Here is a 23,531-nt window from a genome sequence, read left to right on the forward strand (position 1 = left end):
CAACTGGGCAGAGAAAAGAAGAAAGAAGCTGGGTGTGGTGGCTCTCATGTCTAATCCCAGCACTTTGGGAGGCCAAGGCAGGCGGATCACTTGGTCGGGAGTTTGAGACCAGCCTGGCCAACATGGCGAAACCCTGTCTCTACTAAAAATACAAAAATTAGCTAGGCATGGTGGCATGCGCCTGTAATCCTAGCTACTCGGGAGGCTGAGGCAGGAGAATCACTTGAACCCAGGAGGCTGAGGTTGCAGTGAGCTGAGATTGCGCCACTGCATACTAGCCTGGGAGACAGAGTGAGACTCTGTCTCAAAAAAAAAAAAAAGAAGAGAAATGTTGTCCAAACAGGCAGTTGATGCTGTTTGCCATGGCGCGTGACTATCCCTCCTTGAGTCAGTCTCACTTTTTTCTGTCTCTTTCTGAGCATCTGGCATCCTGCATGTTCTTGCTGTTTGAATGTTCTGTGCAACATGCCCAGCTGACCATGTAAGTCTGTTTAGCCAAAGAAGCCCCATTTGAGGGTGATTTTGGCTGTACTGGATTTTAGGCTCTACCCCCTATGTAAGGCGTGCCCCACTGCACCACCTCTGTCATTCTTTCGGGAATCAGGCCAGGGCCTCCCCTGCACATACCTTAACTCATCAAATCTGAGACGCCATTAGTTGCACGATGCGTTATTATTCTATGTAACAGTAAGAAAGAAAAGCAGCTGCCAATTAAACAAGGACATAAGACTTGTCTCGAGCCTGGACGAGCTGGAACATGAAATTGCGGGTGACATGGGGGCAGTGGATTGCGGCCATGGGGGTAGTAGAATGGCTGTTTTTGTTCCTGTTGCCTCTTCTGGGGTAAGTTTATTACGATAAACTGTGATGGGGCCAGTGTGGTGCATTGGATTCCCCACAGACCCACTGGCCTTACAGGGAAAAACCCCGGACTGGGGTTCTGTTCCTCATTCTGTTCCGGGGATGCCCAGGATACAGGCCTTAAGTCAGACCCAGATGATGGGTGGGAATCTGGACATCCATGTGCCAGCCACTAGGACATCAGCAGTGGACCTCGTGACTCCGGTCGGAGGCTGTTTGGGTGGTCCAGGTGATGGGAGAAATTGTCTCGTGGGAGGCAGATAGAGCTTGGGCCTCTGTGACTGAGCATTGTAAGGAAATGGCCCATGTCCATGACCCAGTTGAAGGTTTTTGGCAGGCAAAGGTGGGGTCCCTGTTTATTACAGTTCTTCATGGAGACAGAACTAGTAGGATGGATGAATGGATGGATGATAGATAGATGGATGATAGATTGATAGATGATAGATGATAGGTAGATGATAGACGGATAGATAGTTGGTGGATGTATACATGGTAGGTAGATGGATAGATGATAGATGGATGGATGATTGATAGATGATGGATGGATGGATGGATGGAGGGTGAGAGGGGATCTACTAGGGAAACTGGATCATGTGATTATGGAGGCTGAGAAGTCCCACCCTAGGTCATCTGCAACCTGGAGAACCCAGGAAGCTGGTAGCATGGCTCAGGCCAAGTCCAAAAGTCTCAGACCCAGGGAAGGTGATGGTGGAATTCTCAGTCCATAGTCAAAGGCCTGAGAACCTGGAGTCATTGGGTAAGTCCCAGAGTCCAGAGGCCAGAAATCCTGGAGTTCTGATGTTCAAGGGTGGGAGAGGATGACATCCCGGCTGCAGAAGAGAGAGCGCCTGCACTTGCCATTACTCTGACTTTTTGTTGTGTCCGGACCCTCTGCTGATTGGGGCGGTGCCACCCACATGGGGCGAGGATGGATCTTCCTTAGTCAGTCCACTCATTCAAATGGCAGTCTGGTCTGGAAACACCCTCACAGACACACCCAGAAATAACACTTTAACAGCAATCTGGGTATCCCTTAACCCAGTCAACTTGACCCCTAACATCACCCATCTCATCTGGATTCCTTCAGCCTCACCTGCAGCATCCCCCCCGCCCCCCCGCTAAGCAGGCCACATTTGTAGTGTGGGCTTCAGCATTCCTCATCATCCACGCCTCTGCTGATCACCTGGCTCGGCTTCCTCTCATGGAAGACGGATGCCCACCTTTGTGTCCCCTGGAGCTTGTCAGGGGAGCAGGTTGCTGGAGACACCGTGGGAGAGGCCAATATCACAGCCTTGGGAGGAGGACAGAGTTTGAATCCAGAAGCTCCTCCACTGGCCTGGCCCTTAATCCACTGAGCAGATGAAACTGACTGCTGCTTTTGTGCTTAGCGATGTTTAGTCCCTGAGGGTTCAGGGAGTGGAACAAAAGAGACACACTCTAGTTGGGTGCCATCGACATTCTATATGGGAGACAGGACGTTGGTTGTGAAACATGCATTGACAAGAAGCTTTGGAGAATGATAGTGTTGGGGTGAGATAAAAATGAGGAAATGAGGGTGAGAGTAACCGAGGAAGCTTGTGTGTGTGTGTGTGTGTGTGTGTGTGTGTGTGTGTGTGTTTTCTTTTTCTTTTTTTTTTTTTTTTGAGATGGAGTCTCACTCTGTTACCCAGCGTGGAATACAGTAGTGTGATCTCGGCTCGCTGCAACCTCTGCCTCTCGGGTTGAAGCAATTCTTCTGCCCCCGTCTCCCAAAGTGCTGGGATTACAGGTGCATGCCACCACGCCTGACTAATTTTTGTATTTTTAGTAGAGGCGGGGTTTCACCGTGTTGGCCAGGCTGGTCTTAAACTTCTAATCTCAAGTGATCCTCCTGCCTTGGCCTCCCAAAGTGCTGGGATTACAGGCATGAGCTACTGTGTCCGGCTGAGGGAGGTGTTTTAGATACAGTGGTCAAAGTTCTACCCAGTGCGGCCATGACCCTTGGTGAGCATGTGCCCGTCCCTCCCTAAGTCTATCTCTGGCTGTTTCCGAGCCTCTGGCATCCTGAGTGTTACTGCTTTTTGAAGTGTTTTTGTTCAACATGCCCAGCTGACCATGTATGATTGTTTTGAGAAGGTCACATTTGAGCAGAGACTTGCATCGGAGGGAGTGAGCCTTGTGTGTATCTGGGGAAGGAAGGGCTTTCCAGGTAGAGGGAGCAGCCAGTGCAAAGGCTCTGAGGACGCTCGTGGTGCATCAGGGGGCTCGTGTGGCTTGAGGAAAGTGAGTGAGGGGGAGAAAGGGAGGAGATGAAGCAGGAGAAGGATTTGCAGGGGTCTCCTCTGAGAGTTAGGGTGGGATTCTAGGTGCAGTGAGAACACAGGGGGGCAGGTTTTCTGCAGGGCAGTGGTGTGACGTGAGTTCTGTTGTTTGTTTGTTTGTTTGTATGTATGTATGTATGTATGTATGTATGTATGTATGTATGTATTTATTTTAGAGACAGGGTCTTGCTCTGTTGCCCAGGCTGGATGGCAGTGGCATGATCACAGCTCATTGCAGCCTGGAAATTCCGGGCTCAAGCAGTCCTCCCACCTCATCCTCCGGAGTAGCTGGGATTACAGGTGCACACCACCATGCCTGGCTGATTGATTAATTAATTAATTTTATATTTTATATTTATTTTTTTGAGATGGAATTTTGCTCTTGTTGCTTAGGCTGGAGTGCAGTGGTGCTGTCTTGGCTCACTGCAGCCTCCACCCCCCGGGTTCAAGCGATTTTCCTGCCTCAGCCTCCCGAGTAGCTGGGATTACAGGAATGTACCACCACGCCCGGCTAATGGTGTATTTTTAGTAGAGATGGGGTTTCTCCATGTTGGTCAGTCTAGTGTCAAACTCCTGACCTCAGGTGATCTGCCTGCCTCGGCCTCCCAAAGTGCTGGGATTACAGGTGTGAGCCACTGCGCCTGGCCTTTTTAAATTTATTTTATTTTATTATTATTATACTTTAAGTTTTAGGGTACATGTGCACCATGTGCAGGTTAGTTACATATGTATAGAGACAGGTCTCACTGTGTTGCCCAGGCTGGTCTCCAACTCTTGGCTTCAAGCAGTCCTCCTGCCTCAGCCTCCCAAATAGCTGGGATTACAGGTGTGAGCCACCACACCCAGCTGAGTTCTGGTTCATAACAACCCAGGCTGCCCTGGGGAAGGTGGATATTTAGGGACAAGAGTGAAGGCAGGGAGACCAGGGTGGGAACCTCAAGGGCTGTCCATGAAGTCCCTTCATGCCTTACCAGGAGCCTCCATTTTATTTATTTATTTATTTTTTGAGACAGGGTGTCACTCTTTTGTCCAGGCTGGAGTGCAGTGGCACGATCTCGGCTCACTGCAACCTCCATCTCCTAGGCTGGAGTGATCCTCCCACCTCAGCCTCCCTAGTAGCTGGGACTACAGGCACGTGCCACCACACCTGGCTAATATATGTATATTTTTTTTGTAGAGATGATATCTCGCCATGTTGCCCAGGCTGTTCTCAAGCTCCTGAGCTCAAGCAGTCCACCTACCTTGGCCTCCCAAAGTGCTGGGATTACAGGCGTGAGCCACTGTGCCTGACTGGAGCCTCCATTTTTCACCCAGAGCATTTTCTGAGAATTCAGTGAGATATGTGTCATGATAAGCTGTGCCCTAGCCCTGAGTACATGCTGGGCAGGTTTTAATTGTACAAGTTTTATTTATTCATCTGTACACTTTGATCTTGCCAGGGAGGATGTGGTGAGAACTGGGTCTTGGGGCTTGAAAGCGGGCCACCTGAGAAGGGTCTGGCTCTGTGAGTACCTTGGTGTTTAGAGATCTCAGCGTGGAGCCAGGGGATCATTTACTTGGGACATTGGTAGACGGATCGCTTGCTTTATTCCCAGAGGCGTAAGCCAGATCTGGCACCTGTAACCCCTGTGAACCTGGAGAGGGTGAGAAGGAAAACCCTGTCCTAGGCTGGAATTTCCTGGTGTGGCCCCTTACACTCAGATCCCTTTTGTTAACCAGAGAAAGGAATGCAGCCCGTGCAGCTCTGGGCTGCTGGGTGTCCTAGGCTCGGGGATCAGGTGATGGACGCCAGGGCTGGGGGGTCTGCATGGCTTCCTGGATCCTTTTACCACCTCTCTTCACCCCTGAGTGACTCCTTCTCCAAAGTCAGGTGTGGCTGGGCATGGTGGCTCATGCCTGTAATTGTAGTACTTTGGGAGGCTGAGGTGGGAGGCTCACCTGAGTTCATGAGTTCGAGACCAGCCTGGCCAACATGGTGAATCCCTGTCTCTGCTAAAAATACAAAAATTAGCCGGATGTGGTGGTGCTCACCTGTAAGCCAGCTACAGGGGGGCTGAAGCATGAGAATTGCTTGAATTGTTTGGATTGAAAAACCCAGTGCTTCATTGGTTTGTGTGTAGTGGTTTTATGTTCTCTTTTGTGTATGGCCACTCAGAGCTTAGGGCCATTTTGGACTGTGGTTTCTGCTGGCATGAATGTGAAATGTTTCTGTGACTCTGGAAGAGTTTGGCAGTTTTTTTTTGTTTGTTTTTAAGTTAGACAGAGTGAACATACCACCAGTCACCCCCTTCCCAGGCATCCAGCCAACAGAGCTGAGAACATATGTTCATAAAAGGCTGGTACAGGAATGTTCTTAGCTACTTTGTGATAACCCAAACTGGAGGTAAGCCAGACATCTATTAGCAAGTGAACAGACAGATGCACCAGTTATGTACATCTGCACAACTGAATACTAAGTGATGTACAAGGACGAACTATTGGCCGGGCACAGTGGCTCATGCCCATAATCTCAGCACTTTGCGGGCCCAAGGCAGGCAGATCACTTGAGGTCAGGAGTTCGAGACCAGCTTGGCTAACATGGTGAAACCCTGTCTGTACTAGAAACATAAAAATTAGCCGGGTGTGGTGGCGCACACCTGTAATCCCAGCTACTCGGGAGGCTGAGGCAGGAGAATCGCTTGAACCCAGGAGATGGAGGTTGCAGTGAGTCGGGATTGCACCATTGCACTCCAGCCTGTGTGATAGAGCAAGACTCCATCTCAAACAAACAAAAAAAATCCTTATAAGATAAAGACTACTTTTTGGTGACAGCTTTATTGAGATATTGATACACTGCACAATTCACGTATGCAGAACATACAATTCACTGATTTTTAGTGTGTTCACAGAGTTGTGCAGTCATCATCACAGTCAATTTTATTTATATGCTTTTTAAGACAGAGTCTTGCTGTGGCACTGAGGCTGGAGTGCAGTGGCACAACCTTGGCTCATTGCAACCCCCTCCTCCTCCTGAGTTCAAGTGATTCTCCTTTCTCACCCTCCCAAGTAGCTGGGATTACAGGCAACCGCCATCATGCCTGGCTAATTTTTTATATTTTTAGTAGAGACAAGGTTTTGCCATGTTGGTCAGGCTGTTCTCAAACTCCTGACCTCAGGTGATCCACCCGCCTCGACCTCCCGAAGTGCTGGCATTACAGGCATGAACCACTGCACCCAGTCAAAAAAAAAATTTTTTTTTAGAAATAGGGTCTTGCTATGTTGCTGTGGCTGGCTGGACTGTTTTTTTTTTTTTTTTTGCATTGATCTATATATGCCTATCCCTTTACCTGTCTTGATGATTGTTGTTCTTTTTTTTGTTTTGTTTTTTTGTTTTTAAGACTGAGTCTTTTTGCCCAGGCTGGAGTGCAACGGTGTGGTCTCAGCTCACCACAACCTCTGCCTCCCGGGTTCAAGCGATTCTCCTGCCTCAGCCTCCCAAGTAGCTGGGATTATAGGTATGCGCCACCATGCCGGGCTGATTTTGTATTTTTAGTAGAGATGAGGTTTCTCCATGTTTGGTCAGGCTGGTCTTGAACCTGCCGACCTCAGGTGATCTGCCCACCTCGGCCTCCCATAGTGCTGGGATTACAGGCGTGAGCCACCGTGCCCAGCCTATTGTTGTTCTTTCTTTTTGAGATGGAGTTTTGCTCTGTCACCCAGGCTGGAGTGATCTCCACTCACAGCAACCTCCACCTCCCAGGTTCAAGTAATTCTCCTGCCTCAGCCTCCCAAGTAGCTGGGATTACAGGCACCTGTCACCATGCCCGGCTAATTTTTGTATTTTTAGTAGAGATGGGGTTTCACTATGTTGGTCAGGCTGGTCTCAAACTCCTGACCCCAAGTGATCCAGCCACCTTGGCCTCCCAAAGTGCTGGGATTACAGGTGTGAACCACCACTCCTGGCCATGATTGTTATTTTGTATTGTTTTGAAATCAGGAAGTGTGAATCCTCCAACTTGATTCTTATTTTTCATGATTGTTTTGACTGTTCTGGATCCTTGAGTTTCCATGTGAATTTTAGAGTTAGCTCATAATTTCTACCTGGCAGCCAGCTGGGCTTTTGATGGAGATTGCCTTGACTCTAGGTCAGTTTGGAGCCGTCAGTTTTCTAAGTCTTTAACTTATTCAACTCGTTTAATCTTACCTACCTTGGAGGTAGGTCCTACTTTTATCCTCATTTCACAGAGGAGGAAACTGAGGCCCAGAGAGCTTAAGGACCTTGCCTGAAGTCACGCAGCTGGCCAGTGGCCAAGCCAGACCTTGAGCCGGTGGCTCTGGAGCCCTTGTTTGTAACCACTGTGCTGAGCTGCCTCTCTCCCTGGGCTTGTTGTCTTTGACTCTGCCTTCCCTGAAGGGTGACATTCCCTGGCCATGTCCTTGTGGTAGGGGGCTCTGTCTCTGGCAGACCCCACGACGGCTTCACCTCCTTGTGTTCCAGGCAGCCGGTGAAGGTCGTGTACTCCTCCAAGGATCCTGCCCAGCCGAAAGAGAGTTCCAAGGTGGATGCGAATGAGGAGGTGGAGGCTTTGATTGTCAAGTCCCCACAGAAGGAGTGGAACCCCTCTCTGTTTAAGGTGTTATACAAGACCTTTGGGCCCTACTTCCTCATGAGCTTCTTCTTTAAGGCCATCCATGACCTGATGATGTTTTCCGGGCCGCAGATCTTAAAGTAAGACCCCCTTCCCTCCCAGGTGGGCTCCATTTTCCCTCCTTGGATTTGATCTTTCAGTTGCATCAGTCATAACCCTGGGGTCATGCTGTGTCCTGAAGTGGGCTCATAGCCAGATGTCTCCATTTTTACTTTAGCTTTTTTGAAAAAAATAGAGACAGGGTCTTGCTTTGTTGGTCAGGCTGGTCTCGAGCTCCTGACTTCAAGCGATCCTCCTGCCTCGGCCTCCCAAAGTGCTGGGATTGCAGATGTGAGCCATGGTCACTGCCTAGCTTTACTTTATGCTTTACTTAATTACCATATTAGTGAAGACCACATCGTTTGCAAGGAACAGAAACCCACTAGGCTCCCCTGAAACCCAAATGGGGAGGATATGGCATTGTCTTGGGAAACCAAGAGCAAGGAAATGCCAGCAGATCCCATGAAAAAACTGCAACCAGGGTTGGGCGCAGTGGCTCATGCCTATAATCCCAGCACTTTGAGAGGCTGAGGTGGGAAGATCAACCTGAGGTCAGGAGGTCAAGACCAGCCTGGCCAGCATGGTAAAACCATCTGCTGAAAATCCAAAAATTAGCTGGGCGTGGTGGTGCACGCCTGTAATCCCAGCTACTCAGGAGTCTGAGGCATAAAAATTGCTTGAACCCAGGAGGCAGAGGTTACAGCAAGCTGATTGCATCACTGAACTCAAGCCTTGGCGACAGAGCAAGACTTTGTCTCAAAAAAAAAAAGCAAAGAATAAAAAAAACAAACAATAACAAAAACTGCAACCAGGAACCGGGGAGTCAGAAAGGAAGTTGCCTCTCTCCTACCTGGCTCTCTGCTGCTCTGTGACTCAGGGGCTACATATCCCTTCTCTTTTCCTCCCTACCTCTTTACCTGTTCCCTATGCAATTCCTTTGGGTGACTTGCTGGTGATGAGATATAGCTAGAGCAATTAGTGCACAACCCCAAGGCAGAGGCCTCTTTTATGAGCAGTTTGGGCCACCTGCACAGCCAGATCACCACTGTGGACTTGTTTTTCCGTCTATGAAATTGAAGTGATAGTGTCTAGCTCATCTGGCTCAGGAGAAAGTTGCAGTGCCAACACTGAAGCTCTTTTCCCTGCCCCCACGTGTCACAAGTCATTCCAGGCCCTCTCTTTGCTCCTTTGCAGGTTGCTCATCAAGTTCGTGAACGACAGGAAGGCCCCAGACTGGCAGGGCTACTTCTACACCGTGCTGCTGTTTGTCACTGCCTGCCTGCAGACCCTCGTGCTGCACCAGTACTTCCACATCTGCTTTGTCAGTGGCATGAGGATCAAGACCGCTGTCATTGGGGCTGTCTATCGGAAGGTAGGGGGCGCTGTGCCATTGGCATGTGGCCCGACTTCCACATCCCCTCCTGCAGCCCTGGGTTACTCTGGGGCCAGCGTGGGGATTTCCAGCCCAGCTTCTGGAGCAGTAGGATGAGGGTAGCTTCCGTGACCTTAGGTGGCAGGGACAGTACGCATCAAGCGTTGTACGTTAGGAAAGCTGATTTCAGGGGTTGGCGTGTAGATGTTTTTGTGTATCAGCTGTGAGTAATTGAGTTTCTTAGATGGATCAGTGGCCCTTGATGTGGGGAAATCCAAGTTTGGATCCTCATTCTGCTGTTAACATTCTGTGTTTCAGCTTGTTGTCAGTCTTTTTTTTCATTTTTTTGAGACCAGGTCTCACTCTCTCCCCTAGACTGGAGTGCAGTGGTGTGATCTTGGCTCACTGCAACTTCCCCCTCCTGAGTTCAAGCGATTCTTCTGCCTGAGCCTCCTGAGTAGCTGGGACTACAGGCGCCTGCCACCACGACCGGCTAATTTTTGTATTTTTAGTAGAGACAGGGTTTTGCCATGTTGGCCAGGCTGATCTTGAACTGCTGACCTCAGGTGATCCGCCTGCCTCAGCCTCCCAAAGTGCTGGGATTACAGGCATGAGCCACCACGCCCAGCCTGTTGTCACTCTTAATTTGAACTGAGCAGGTGGCACATTCCTTGCATGATAAGAGTATGTAGCAGGCATTTGTGTACATCCAATTTCAAAGGACCTAAATTACCTTCTTGATCTCTATAAATTTTTTTTTTGTCTCGAGGTCAAGGAAACTGCTTGGCTTCTAGGTTAGGAAGAGACAGTCTTGCAGGTACTTGATGAACTAGAGGAGTGATTCTCAGGCCTGTCTGTGAATTAGACTCATCTGGGGAGCTTAAACTGATGCAGGCCAGGCACTGTAGCTCATGCCTGTAATCCCAGCAGTTTGGGAGACCAAGGTGGGGGAATCACTGGAGGCTGGAAGTTCAATACCAGCCTGGTCAATATAGCAAGACCCTGGCTCTGCAGAAAATTTTAAAAAATTAGCCAGGTATGGTGGTGCGTACCTGTAGTCCCGTCTACTCAGGACATTGAGTTAAAAGAATCACTTCAGCCCCGGAGTTGGAGGCTGCAGTGAGTCCTGATAGCATCCCTGCATTCCGGCCTGTGTGACAGAATGAGACCCTGTCTCAAAAAGCAAAAAAACTTCCTGACACCTAGGTTGCACCAGACCAGTGAAATTGCGATTGCTGTGGTTGCACCCAGGTGTCACTGTTTTTATTTTTTATTTATTTTTATTTTTTGAGATAGGGTCTCGCTCTGTCACCCAGGCTAGAGTGCAGTGGCATGATCTTGGCTTATGGCAGCCTCCACCTCCTGGGCTCAAATGATCCTGCCACCTCAGCCCACCACGTAGCTGGGCCCAGAGGCATGCATCACCACGCCTGCTAATGTCTTAGTGTTTTTAAAACTCACCAGGTGATAGTGTGCAGTCATGTTTGAGGGCTAGGGAGATTTTCCCCACCAGGGCATGTTTGGCAATATCTGGGGGCATTTTTAGTTGTCCCAACGGGGGGTGAGGGCATGTAGTGGGTCGAAGCCAGGGATTGCTGCTAAAACTCCTACAGCGCGCAAGACAGCCCCCCAAAGAATTATCTGGCTCCAGATGTCAAGAATGCCAAGGATTAGAGACCCTGGCCCAGACCCTCAGTCCTTCAGTGGGATCTGGGACCAGTAGCATTGGCACAGCCTGGAAGCGTAGAAATGCAGAATCCCAGGCCACAGCCCAGACTTGCAGAATCCGAAACAACTCCCCCCACCCCCCACCACTCCCCCCCAAAAAACCCGGCTGCATGTGTGCACATTAAAGCATGCGAAGCCCTGGTTTCGAGGACACCGAGGGTCCCTTGCCAACTGATGAGTTCAAGGTTGGGAGGCATTGAGCACCGTGGATAAGAATGTGGGCTTTGAGATGACACAGGCGTCCTGGGAAGACAGATAGGTCGGGAGGGGAGGAGCAGAGATCTGCGGCATTTCTGCCCCTGAGAGTCTCCTTCCTCTCGGTGGGTCTGGAGGGAGAGTCAGGCCTCTTCACCTGCCACACTCACCCCCCTTCCCTCTCCTTTGTCCCACAGGCCCTGGTGATCACCAATTCAGCCAGAAAATCCTCCACGGTCGGGGAGATTGTCAACCTCATGTCTGTGGACGCTCAGAGGTTCATGGACTTGGCCACATACATTAACATGATCTGGTCAGCCCCCCTGCAAGTCATCCTTGCTCTCTACCTCCTGTGGCTGGTGTGTGTTTGACGCCGTTTCCCTTTGCATGCAGGGAGGGACTTCTACGTGTGGGCAGTGGGCTGAGGGAGTGGGTGTTGATGGTAATGGCATGCAGAGCTCCCGGCAGTTCCGGCTGTCGTTCATATTTTATTTTCCAGCCTGTTAACCAATTCCTCAGTATTTTGTTCCTTTCCTGAATTGTCAGGTTGATGTTCTCCTTGGTGGCATGGCGTTTTCATTTTCTCTTTTCCTTGACAGTGTCAGTAATTAACTACCCTACAATGGACACATCATATTTCTCCCATTGAATCCTCCCAAACGCTAACCAGACTCACTTATTCACTAGTCCCTAATTATGGTGGTCAAAATTCTCTCAATTGCAAGGGATATAAATCTATCTTAAAGTAGCCTAAGTGGCTGGTTGCGGAGGCTCACGCCTGTAATCCCAGCACTTTTGGAGGCCAAGGCGGGCAGATCACCTGAGATCAGGAGTTCGAGACCAGCCTCAACGTGGAGAAACCCTGTCTCTACTAAAAATACAAAATGAGCTGGGCGTGGTGGTGCATGCCTGTAATGCCAGCTACCTGGGAGGCTGAGACAGGAGAACTGCTTGAACCTGGAAGGCAGAGGTTGCGGTGAGCCGAGATTGGGCCATTGCACTCCAGCCTGGGCAACAAGAGTGAAACTCCAATTCAAAAAAATAAAAATAAAAAAAAGTAGCTTAAGTAAATAAAGGGAACTTTGGGGCTGCATGTATCTCAGAAATCTGGGGACTAGCTTCAGGTGTGGATTGATCCAGGAGATCAAGCAATGTTGTCAGTACTCAGTTTCACCCACTGCCCTGTTGTCCTCTGAGTTAACATCATTCTCAATGGTACTTCCCTACATGGCTCCGTAGCTTTGGGCTGATAACATCCTGACAGATAAAGGTGCCAGAGAAAAGACAAGGCAGCATTTCTCTGCATAGCCAGAGTCAGTCTCAGAGTGCGCTCTGATTGGCCTGGCTTGGTCGTATTCACACCCGTGAACCAATCACTGTGGCCCAGGAGGCAGAGTTCTCTCATTGGCCAGCCTGGGTCACATGTCCTCTCCCATGGCAGAAGAGATGTGATTGACAGCCCTTCCATGTGGAGAGGGAGAGTTCCCAAAATAAAATGATAAGCAAAGAGGCTCATAGCACAACACATGCCTTGTGCTTTGCTACCTCTGGATCTTTGCCACGTACCTTTCCTTCCTTCTTCCTAATTGATGAAAGCCTGCTCATCCCCCAAGGCTGTAACAAACACTACTTCCGTTGATTTACCCTCCCCTCTCAATTAGATGGACTTCTTTTGAATTTTGAATCCCAATAACTTTAGTATAGGAACTCATCTAATAATACTTTCATAAATAGTTTTTTTTGTTTTGTTTTTGTTTTGACATGGAGTCGCGCTCTGTTGCCCAGGCTGGAGTGCGGTGTGCCATCTTGGCTCACTGCAACCTCTGCCGCCCAGTTTCAAGCAGTTCTCCTACCTCAGTCTCCCGAGTAGCTGGGACTACAGGCTTACGCCACCACGCCCACTAAATGTTTTTTTTTTTTTGTATTTTCAGTAGAGACAGTGTTTGACCATGTTGGCTAGGCTGATCTTGAACTCCTGGCCTCAGGTGATCTACCCTCTGTGGTCTCCCAAAGTGTTGGAATTACAGGCGTGAGCCACCGTGCCCAGCCCACTCCCTGAAATAGTTTTTTTTTTTTTTTTTGCATGCTGAGTGTACTGCCTCCTCTTGGAAGGGTAACATGTTAGCTACTTGCAGACATATAGCAGCTGACTTTTGTGTCTTCCGTGGGTACAACCCCAGCAGGGCCTGATGCATAATGGGCACAGCTCAAATTATTATCTGTTATTGAAAGAGAAGGGCTGGACGAAATGGCTCATGCCTGTGATCTGAACACTTTGGGAGGCCAAGGTGGGTGGATCATCTGAGGCCAGGAGAGCAGCCTGGCCAACATGGCAAAACCCCGTCTCTACTAAAAATGTAAACATTAGTCGGGCATGGTGGTGTATGCCTATAATCTCAACTACTTGGGTGGCTGAGGCAGGAGAATAGCCTGAATCCGGGAGGCGGAGGTTGCATTGAGCTGAGTTTGCACCACTGCATACCAGCTTGGGCAACAGAGCGAGACTCTGTCTCAAAAAAAAAGAAAAAGGAAGAAGAAAAAATTACTGGTTTATTTGGCTGTAGTTTGGTTTTTTTTTGTACATTTGTAGAGCAGAAGGTGAGTAAAGTGTTTCTAATAATAAAACTCAGAAAAAACACCAGAATTTAATTATCTAATAGGCTGGGTACAGATATAGGTGGCATGCGCCTGTAATCCCTGCACTTTGGGAGGCTGAGGTGGAAGGATTGCTTGAAGCCAGGAGTTTGAGACCAGCCTGGGCAACATAGTGAGACCCTGTCTCTACAAAAAAAAAAAAAAAAAAAAAAAATTAGCTGGGCGTGGTGGTGCCTACCTGTGGTCCCAGCTACCGTGGAGGCTGAGGCAGGAGGATTGCTTGAGCCTAGGAGTGCAGAGGCTGCAGTGAGCTAGGATCACACCACTGCATTCCTATCTGGGTGACGAGGCAAGACCCTATCTCTAGAAGGAAAAAAAAATCTAAATAAATTGTCTTTTCAAGCAGGTGTCTTGGGGAGTCCACTTTTGTAAAAGTGCTACTATGGGAAAAATATTTTTGGAACATTTGTTCTAGAACTGCCTTCAGGATTGGTTTATGAACCGTTAAGAAAATTGTCTAACATCACATTTTGTTTTAGATGGTAGTTGCTTGAGCTCAGCACTGTTGACACTTGGGGCCAGACAGTTCTTTGTTGTGGGGGCTGTCTTGTTTTTTTGTTCTTGTTATTGTTTTTTTTGTTTTTTTAAGGGACAGAGTCTTGCTCTATTGCCCAGGCTGGAGTGCAGTGGTGCGATCATAGCTCACTGCAGCCTTAAATTCCTGGCCTCAAGCAGTCTTCCCACTTTTTCATCTCATCTAGCTGGGGACTACAGGTGCACGCCACCATGCCTGGCTAAGTTATTTATTTTTTTGTAGAAATGGGGGTCTTGCTGTGTTGCCCAGGCTGGTCTTGAACTTCTACCCTCAAGCTATCTTACCACTTTGGCCTCCCAAAGTGATGGGATTACAGGTGTCAGTCACTGCACCTGTACACAAAGCTATAAGTTAATAACAGCAAAATTAGCAAGGAATTAAGGCACACATGGGGCGGTGTTCAAGAGAAGCCAGGTGCAGGCTTCTGTGAGTCCCCAGCAGAGTCACAGTTTCACTAATTCTCTGGCAACCATGATGATTATGTGTGTGAAATGTTGCCAACCAGGGAAGCTTGGTAGGAGCCCAGTTCCTGGGTTTATATTAGGGGCAGGTCACATAAGCAGCCTTTGCTTGGCACATACCAAAAGTCTAGACTCCCAGAGGGAAAGCGGTGTTCAGCATAAACCATATTGTTTGTACAAACAGTTGAGGCACACTGAGCTACTCTACCCAATTCTGTTAATGGTGGAAACCCTGTAAGTATGCAGACACTAGCCAAGGGCTAAACTTGTAAGCAGCCTTCAAGCAGGAAAAGCAGTCAGGTGGTCATGTTCACACTTTTCTGCTTACTACCTTATTACCTTTCTAAAAATCTAAGCTGGGTGTGATGGCTCGCGCCTGTAATCCCAGCTACTTGGGAGGCAGAGGTGGGAAGGTCGCTTGAGCCCGTGAGTTTGAGACCAGCTTAGGCAACATAGTGAGACCTTGTCTCTACAAAAAATCAAAAAAATAGCTCAGCATGGTGGTGTGACTGTAGTCACAGCTACTTGGGAGGCTGAGTTGGGAGGATCACTTGAGCCCAGGAGATCGAGACCAGTTTGAGTAACATAGTGAGACCTTGTCCTTACAAAAAACCAAAAAAATTAGCTGGGCATGGTGATGTGACTAGTCACAGCTACTTGGGAGGCTGAATTGGGAGGATCGCTGGAGCCCGGGAGTTGGAGACCAGCCTGGGCAATGTAGCAAGACCTAATGCTTACCTGTAGTCCCAGCTACTTTGGAGGCTGAAGTAGGAGGATCACTGATGCAAATAGCCACTGTACTGCAGCCTGGGCAACATAGCGAGACCTCATCTCCGAAAAAAAAAAAAAATTAGAAGCCTGAAGTTGCAATTTGCAAACCTCATGTGGCCCCAAGGGCTTGGGAGAAAGGAGCATGGACCTGCTTATTCTTCAAGGGATTGGGAGGACCTAGAGACATGCTCAGGAATGAAACCACAGGCTCTTAACACCCTATTGTGGGGTAAAAGTAACACACCTTGCCCTGAACTTGGTCAGCAGCATCCACGTGGGATGGATCAGCCGGGGAAGCTGTTACGGGCCCTGTTTTCTTCTGTCTGGTGAGTGATGAAGAGTCTCCTTTCCTTCCTTAGAACCTGGGCCCCTCCGTCCTGGCTGGAGTGGCGGTGATGGTCCTCATGGTGCCCGTCAATGCTGTGATGGCGATGAAGACCAAGACGTATCAGGTAAGGCATGTGTCTCTGCGGGCCCCCAAGCCGGGCCCTAGGCAGGGGCCTCTCCATGAGGATTCTAGTTCAGTTCCTTCTGCTCTGTCCCTGGGGTTCTCAGCCTTGCCTGCCAGTTGGACTCACTTGGGGAGCCTTAACAAATGCTGATGCCCCGGCAGCATATCTGGGATTCTGATTCACTTACTGTGGGTGGGGTCTGGACATCAAGATGTTTTAAAGCCTCCCAGGTCATTGTATTGGGCAGCCAAGATTGAGAGCTCCTGACACATGGTTAGACCTTGTAGGCCGGTGACTGGAATCAGAAGGTCTGTGAGCCTCCGAGAAAGTCCTTGTTTCCCAGAGTCTTGTTTGTTATGTGTATGTGTGACTCAGCTTTCAAGAGTTGAATACAAATTACCCCCTACTTTTTTCCCCCTTATTAACTCTTACCTTATAGGATACATGCTGTTAATCTCTTTATTTAAATTAAAATAATTAATTTCTAAAATGGGGCCTTGCTGGGTTGCCCAGGCTGGTCTCAAACTCCTGGGCTTAAGTGATCCTGTTGCCTCAGCCTCTCAAAGTGTTGGGATTACAGGTGTGAGCCACCATGTCCGGCTTTCAGCTTTTTATTTTTGGAGATATTTTGTATTTTAAAAAGTTTGAATACCCAAGTAATAGAGTGAGGTTTCTTATTATAAAAAAGTTCAAATCAAGCCGGGCTCACCCCTGTAATTTCAGCATTTTGGGAGGCCAAGGTGGGTGGATCGCCTGAGCTTAGGAGTTCAAGACCAGCCTGGGAAACATGGTGAAACCTGTCTCTACCAAAAATGGAAAAGTTAGCTGCGTGTGGTGATGCGTGCCTGTAGTCCCAGCTACTTGGGAGGCTGAAGCATGAGGATCACCTGAACCCAGGAGGTCGAAGCTGTAGTGAGCCATGATTGTGCCACTGCACAACAGAGTGAGACCCTGTCTCAAAAAAAAAAAGTTTAAATCGTACAAAAGTACGTAAATTAAAAGGGGATACCCCCTTCCCTACGCTCTCAACCACTGCAAATATATAGAAGCAAATCCTTCTACAACTTTCTATGTATGTATATACAGACCTGATTAATGGTATAGTTTGGTTTGTTTTTATATATGTGGGTTTTTTGTTTGTTGAGATGGAGTCTCACTTTGTTGCCCAGGCTAGAGTGCAGTGGTACGATCTTGGCTCACTGCAACCTCTGCCTCCTGGGTTCAAGCAGTTCTCCTGCCTCAGCCTCCCGAGCAGCTGGGATTACAGGTGCCCACCACCACACCCAGCTATTTTTTGTATTTTTAGTAGAGATGAGGCTTCACCACATTGGCCACGCCGGTCTTGAACTCCTGACCTCAGATGATCCACCCGCCTCGGCCTCCCAAATTGCTGGGATTACAGGCATGAGCTACCATGCCTGGCCATTATATATGTTTTGTGTATGTGATATTATTACCATATCTGTTTTTACCTAAATGGGCCCACGTGGCAGCATGATTTTTGTCTTTTAGCGCCCTGCTTTGGGGACCTCTCTGTGCTGTGCCGTATAGCTTCAATTCATTCTCCCGACCCGGTGCCTTTTGGTCTATAACGGAGATGGTGCGGTTTATTTCTCTGCTCTTCTGTTGATGGATATTTATGGTGTGCTGTGGAATTTCAAATGGGAGTACTTGGCTGCACTGACGGTACCACAGGGAGATGAGTTTCAGGACATGGGCCTGTTGGAAGGAGAGGCCTCACGGGGTAGGGTTGGGTGGGATGGGTGAGGCAGGGGCTTTAGGATTGAGTCACCCTTCAGTCTCTTGATGTGTAGGATGCCCTGAGTGGCCCGACTCAACCCATTTCACTCCCTGGCCTCCAGATCATGTAGCTTACATTCTTCCCATCTGTGACCCGAGGATGACTGTAGCACTAAACGATAGGGTTCTTGTGATTGTTAAGTGTCTAAATACATGTAAAATGCTTAGAAAAGTTGCTGCTATACACAAAATCCTGGGTGGTAGTAAAAGTATTTCACAACTGCACTGCACAAGTGTCCACTATTGGGAACCAGTGCTAGCCAGTACAGAAACATTTCACTATTTTAACAACCATGGGCCAGGCACAGGGGCTCATGTCTGTAATCCCAGCTCTTTGGGAGGCTGAGGCAGGAGGATGGCTTGTGGCCAGGAGTGCAAGACCAGCCTGAGCAACATAGCAAGGTGCCATCTCTACAAAAAATACAAAAATGAACTGGGTGTGGTGGCATGTGCCTGTGGTCCCAGATACTAAGGAGGCTGAGGTGGGAGGATCGCTGGAGCCCAGGAATTCAAGGCTGTAGTGAGCTATGATCATGCCACTGCACTCCAGCCTGGATGCCAGAGTGAGATGATGTTTCCAAAAAAAAAAGAAAACTGGGCTGACAAGAAATAAGAACACAGGCTGGGTGCGGTGGCTCACGCCTGTAATCCCAGCACTCTGGTAGGCCGAGGTCGGTGAATCACTTGAAGTCAGGAGTTCGAAACCAGCCTGGCCAACATGGTGAAGCCCCGTCTCTACTAAAAATAGAAAAATTAGCCAGGCGTGGTGGCAGGCATTTATAGTCCCAGCTACTCAGGAGGCTGAGGTAGGAGAATCTCTTTAACCTGGGAGGCAGAGGTTGCAGTGAGCCGAGATCATGCTACTGCACTCCAGCCTGGGCAACAGAGCAAGACTCTGTCACAAAAAAAAAAAAGAAAAAAGAAAAAATAAGAAAACAGAGAAGAAAAACACCACCACCATGTCTCCTGTGTTTGGGTCAGCAGAGTAGGGACTGAATCCCTTCTTTTCTGTACACCTGAAGGGTTTTTCTTGCCTCTGTTCCTGGATTCTAAATTGAGTATGTTTCTCCAATGTCTAACCTAACACGATTTGAAGGGGGTTTTTTTTTCTTGATAGCGGGGTCCTTTGGTGTGGTCTTGGGGCTCAAGAGTAGGGCTAGTAGGGATTACAGGGTCAGCTCTCCCACCCTCAGGAGGCCCATTTTTAATAGACGGTGAAGTTGAGACCCAGTGCGGTGGCTCACACCTATAATCCCAGCACAGGAGTTTGAGACCAGCCTGGGCAGCATGGTGAAACCCCATCTCTATTGAAAAGAGAAAAAAAATCAATATAAAAAACATTTACATGTCAAAGTATATAATAAAGTTTATGAAAAAAATAGCTGGTGATGTTGAGTGATGGGCTGATCCCAGGGTCGCCCCAGATGTGTTGACTGCCCTTCTCTTCCAAGGTGGCCCACATGAAGAGCAAAGACAATCGGATCAAGCTGATGAACGAAATTCTCAATGGGATCAAAGTGCTAAAGCTTTATGCCTGGGAGCTGGCATTCAAGGACAAGGTGCTGGCCATCAGGCAGGAGGAGCTGAAGGTGCTGAAGAAGTCTGCCTACCTGTCAGCCGTGGGCACCTTCACCTGGGTCTGCACGCCCTTCCTGGTGAGTGAAGCCACATTTTTCCTGGCCCTCATTGTTTGATGTTTTCTTTTGTCTGCGTACCTGAATATTTTTAAAAGGTCACTATGTTGCCCAGGTGCAGTGGCTCATGCTTGGTAATCCCAGTACTCTGGGAGGCCAAAGCAGGTGGATCACCTGAGGTCAGGAGTTCAAGACCAGCCTGGCCAACATGGTGAAACCCAGTCTCTACTGAAAATACAAAAAAATAAGCCAGGTGTGGTGGCGCATGCCTGTAGTCCCAGCTACTCGGGAGGCTGAGGCAAGAGAATTACTTCAACCTGGGAGGCGACGGTTGGAGTGGGCCAAGATCACGCCAGTGCACTCCAGCCTGGGCGACAGAGCAAGACCTTGTCTCAAAAACAAACAAACAAACAAAAAAGTCACTATGTCAGCAAGGCCTTCCCTGAACACTTGGTTTAAACATCTGCCATCTTCTCCATTCTCCTTTATTTTATTCACACTTAGCAGCTTCTAGCCAACCTGTGTAGGAACCGTTCGTTATCTATTTACTGTGATATAAGGAGCTTGTGCCAGAATGTAAACCAGTGCCCCCTGCTTCCTGCATTAAGATAGCCTTGCAAGACAAAAAGTGTGAGCTGAGTCGAACGGCACGCTTGGTGCCATAGTTGATCTACATTATGGTGCTGCCTCCTTATTTTCTCACCAACTGGTCACAAAGTGTGGATTGTCAGTGTCTCATGGGCCACATGTCAAGTGGCGTGGTCTAAACACACTCTCTAAAATTTACTTATTTTGGGCTGGGTGCGGTGGCTTGTGCCTGTAATCCCAGCCCTTTGGGAGTCCAAGGTGGGTAGATCGCTTGAGGCCAGGAGCTCGAGACCAGCCTGGCCAACCTGGTGAAGCCCTGTTTCTGCTAAAAAAAAAAAAGAAAAAGAAAAAAATTAGCTGGGCATGGTGGTGCATGCCTATATTCCCAGCTACTCAGGAGGCCGAGACATGAGAATCCCTTGAACCTGGGAGGCTGAGGTTGCAGTGAGCCGAGATCGAGCCATGGCACTCCAGCCTGGGCAACAGAGCAAGACCCTGTCTCAAAAAAGTAAAAAAAAACAAGTAAAATAAAATATTTTATTGTCTGCTTTTCCCCCACTAGGATGTCAGCTCCAGATGGGCATTTTTGTCTTTTCTGTTGACTGCTGTATCCTCAGTATATAAAACAGTGCATAGCAGGTGCTGAACAAATATTTGTCATCCATTGTAAAAAAAAAACAAAAAACAGAAAGATATAAAATGAAAAGTATATTGTCCTCTCTTCCATCAGTTCCTCTCTTCCAAAGTGACAGTTTCGTGTGTGCTTTTAGAGAAAAATGGACAAGCATATAGGTATTTAAAAATACTTTGACAGATTTAAATGGAATGATACTGTACGTAGTGTTCTCTTTTCTTTGGTTATCAATATATAGTCTTGGTTCATTCATTCTGGTCTACTTCATTTTAGTTTTTTTGGGGGTTTTGTTTTGTTTTGAAATGGGGTCTCGCTCTGTCCCCCAGGCTGGAGTACTGTGGTGCGATCATAGCTCACTGCAGCCTTGAACTCCTGGGCCCAAGCAATCCTCCTGCTTTAGTTTCCTAAGTAGCTGGGACTCCAGGTGCACTGCTACCACTCCCAGCTTGTTTCATTTGCATTCATGACGGATGCTTGTCTGACGTGTGGATGCGCCCTGCTGGAATTACCCTTTCTCCCATTCCTTGCAAAAACAGGTTGTTCCCTATTTTTTTGCTATTATGATCCATGCTACACTGAAAGTTCTGGTACCTGTCCTGGGGTATGGTAATGGGTCTATCCCTTCCTAGCTGGCTTTGAAAAGTTTAAAGACAACAGTGCAACTTACCATCTTGCAAAGTTGGCCGCAAATCAGGAGAGCATACAGAGATGGACTTTGGAAATTCCCTTTTTAAGCACAGTTAAAAACAGTTAATGGTGAAGGATGACTTCAGATCATGCCCCATGTTTGTTTTTTCTTTCTGTCTTTTTATTAACTGTCATTCTTTTTGTAATGTTGTGCTCATTACAACTATTCCTTCTTGGTCAGGTTGGCAAATTATATGTTTTTCTGGCAAGTTTCTGTGAAGCAGAGTTAAACATGTTTATGAATATGAACTTTTCTGTTAAACTACCGCCTGCTTCATCTTAGCTGAGTTTCAGGTGGAATGTCTAAGGAAGCTCCAGCCGTTTCAGCATTTGCTAAAGCGTGTTCATGCTGCCACTGAATTTTCTTAGTCTTGCCTTACATCTCTCAGGGTCTGGAACTGCAGGAGAGATGGTGTTCGAATTCAAGCCTGCATCAGAATCACCTGGAGAGCTTGTTATTATATTTTATTATTTATTTATTTATTGAGATGAAGTCCCAGTCTGTCACCCAGGCTGGATTGCTGTGGCACGATCTTGGCTCACTGCAATCTCTGCCTCCCGGGTTCAAGCGATTCTTCCACCTCAGCCTCCGAGTAGCTGGGATTACAGGCGTGCAGCAACCATGCTCAGCTAATTTTTAAAATATCTTTAGTAGAGATGGTGTTTCACCATGTTGGCCAGGCTGGTCTCGAACTCCTGACCTCAGGCGATCCGCCCGCCTTGGCCTCTCAAAGTGCTGGGATTACAGGCATGAACCACAGTGCTGGCTGCTAGCTTGTTACTATAAAACTCAGCTTTCGGGGCCCCACCCAAATTTTCAGTTTTAGTAGGTCTGGTTGGGGCCTGAGTATTTGCTTTCCTAACATATCTCTAGGTGCTGCTGCTTCTGGTTCAGGTCGACATGTAGAGACACTGGAGTGGATCCTCACTACCTAAAGTATGGTCCATGGACCAGCAGCCGTGGCATCACCTGGTGCTTGTTAACGGTGCAGAATTTCAGGCCTCAGCCCAGATCCACTGAAACGGAATCTGACTTGTAACTAGTCCTCTAGGTGGTGTGTATGCACATTAAATTTCGAGAGAGACTGGCAGAAAGTAGGAGTAAGGAAACTTTTTCTGTAAATACTTTCGGAATTCCGGGCCATACAGTCTCTGTCACAAATACCAGTCTCTTCCAGCGTAGTGCAAAAACAGCCTTAGATAATATGGAAATCGATGGGTGTGGCTGTGTTCCTATAAAAAAGTATTTAGAGACACCAAAATTTGAATTTTATAGAATTTGCATGTGTCATGTAATATTCTTTTGATTTTTTTAACTTTTAAAAAATATGAAATCTGGCTGGGTGCAGGGGCTCATGCCTGTAATCTCAGCACTTTGGGAGGCCGAGGCGGGCGGGTTGCTTGAGGCTAGCAGATTGAGACCAGCCTAGCCAACGTGGTGAAACCCCGTCTATACTAAAAATACAAAAATTAGCTGGAAGTGGTGGTGCGCACCTGTGGTCATAGCTACTCGGGAGGCTGAGGCAGGAGGATCGCTTCAACCCAGGAGGCAGAAGTTGCAGCGAGCCAAGATCATGCCACACACTCCTGGCTGGGCAACAGAGTGAGACCCTTTCCTGCTGCTGCCCCCCACCCCCTCCCAGCCCCCCACAAAAAAAAATTAGCCAGGTGTGGTGGAGCATGCTGGTCATCCAAGCTTTTTGGGAGGCTGAGGTACGGGAATCGTTTGAACCCGGGAGGCGGAGATCGCAGTGAGCTGAGGTCACGCCACTGCACTCTAAGCCTGGGCAACAGAACAAGACTCTGTCTCAAAAAAAATTTAAAAAATGAAATCAATGCTGAGCTCATGGGCCGTATGTAAACAGGTGTGGGCCAAATGTGGACCTGAGCCATCCTTGGCCAGCCCCTGGCTTAGAAGACTGGAATGTTCTTCTGAGAATCAGGACACCTGCCACATTCTACTGCCAGCTCACAGTGTGACCCCAAAGCTGGTCATCTCACCTCGCTGGCTCTAGATTTTGTCACATGGAAAATGAAGGGGTTAGATTCCAAGCATGTCAAATACTGGGCCCTGTCCTCCTTCCTCATGCCCACAGCAGACACCCACAGTCACTCATGGGGTTCTTTCCCACTGAGTTATGTTCAAGCAGCCCTCCAGGTGACTGGTGCCAGTGGCCTAGAGTTGAGCAAG

The 23,531-nt window shown here is 48.3% G+C and overlaps 1 protein-coding gene across 9 annotated transcripts in view; it reads left to right on the plus strand.

Moving 5' to 3' along the window:
* The window catches only part of LOC115933071 (titin), a 143,507-nt gene that overhangs the window by 54,564 nt on the left and 65,412 nt on the right, over positions 1–23,531 (plus strand). For 6 of the 9 annotated variants that reach the window (XM_063699492.1, XM_063699493.1, XM_063699495.1 and 3 more), the window contains 5 exons: positions 7,639–7,869; positions 9,023–9,200; positions 11,321–11,482; positions 15,905–15,997; positions 19,249–19,452. In XM_063699492.1, the coding sequence (XP_063555562.1) occupies positions 7,639–7,869; positions 9,023–9,200; positions 11,321–11,482; positions 15,905–15,997; positions 19,249–19,452 (868 nt within the window). Of the gene's footprint in view, positions 1–7,638; positions 7,870–9,022; positions 9,201–11,320; positions 11,483–15,904; positions 15,998–19,248; positions 19,453–23,531 lie in introns of those variants that run through there. The other 3 variants (XM_063699494.1, XM_063699498.1, XM_063699499.1) reach the window with 3 other exon arrangements.

Source organism: Gorilla gorilla, chromosome 18 (assembly GCF_029281585.2).
Source record: "Gorilla gorilla gorilla isolate KB3781 chromosome 18, NHGRI_mGorGor1-v2.1_pri, whole genome shotgun sequence".
Taxonomy (NCBI): Eukaryota; Metazoa; Chordata; class Mammalia; order Primates; family Hominidae; genus Gorilla; species Gorilla gorilla.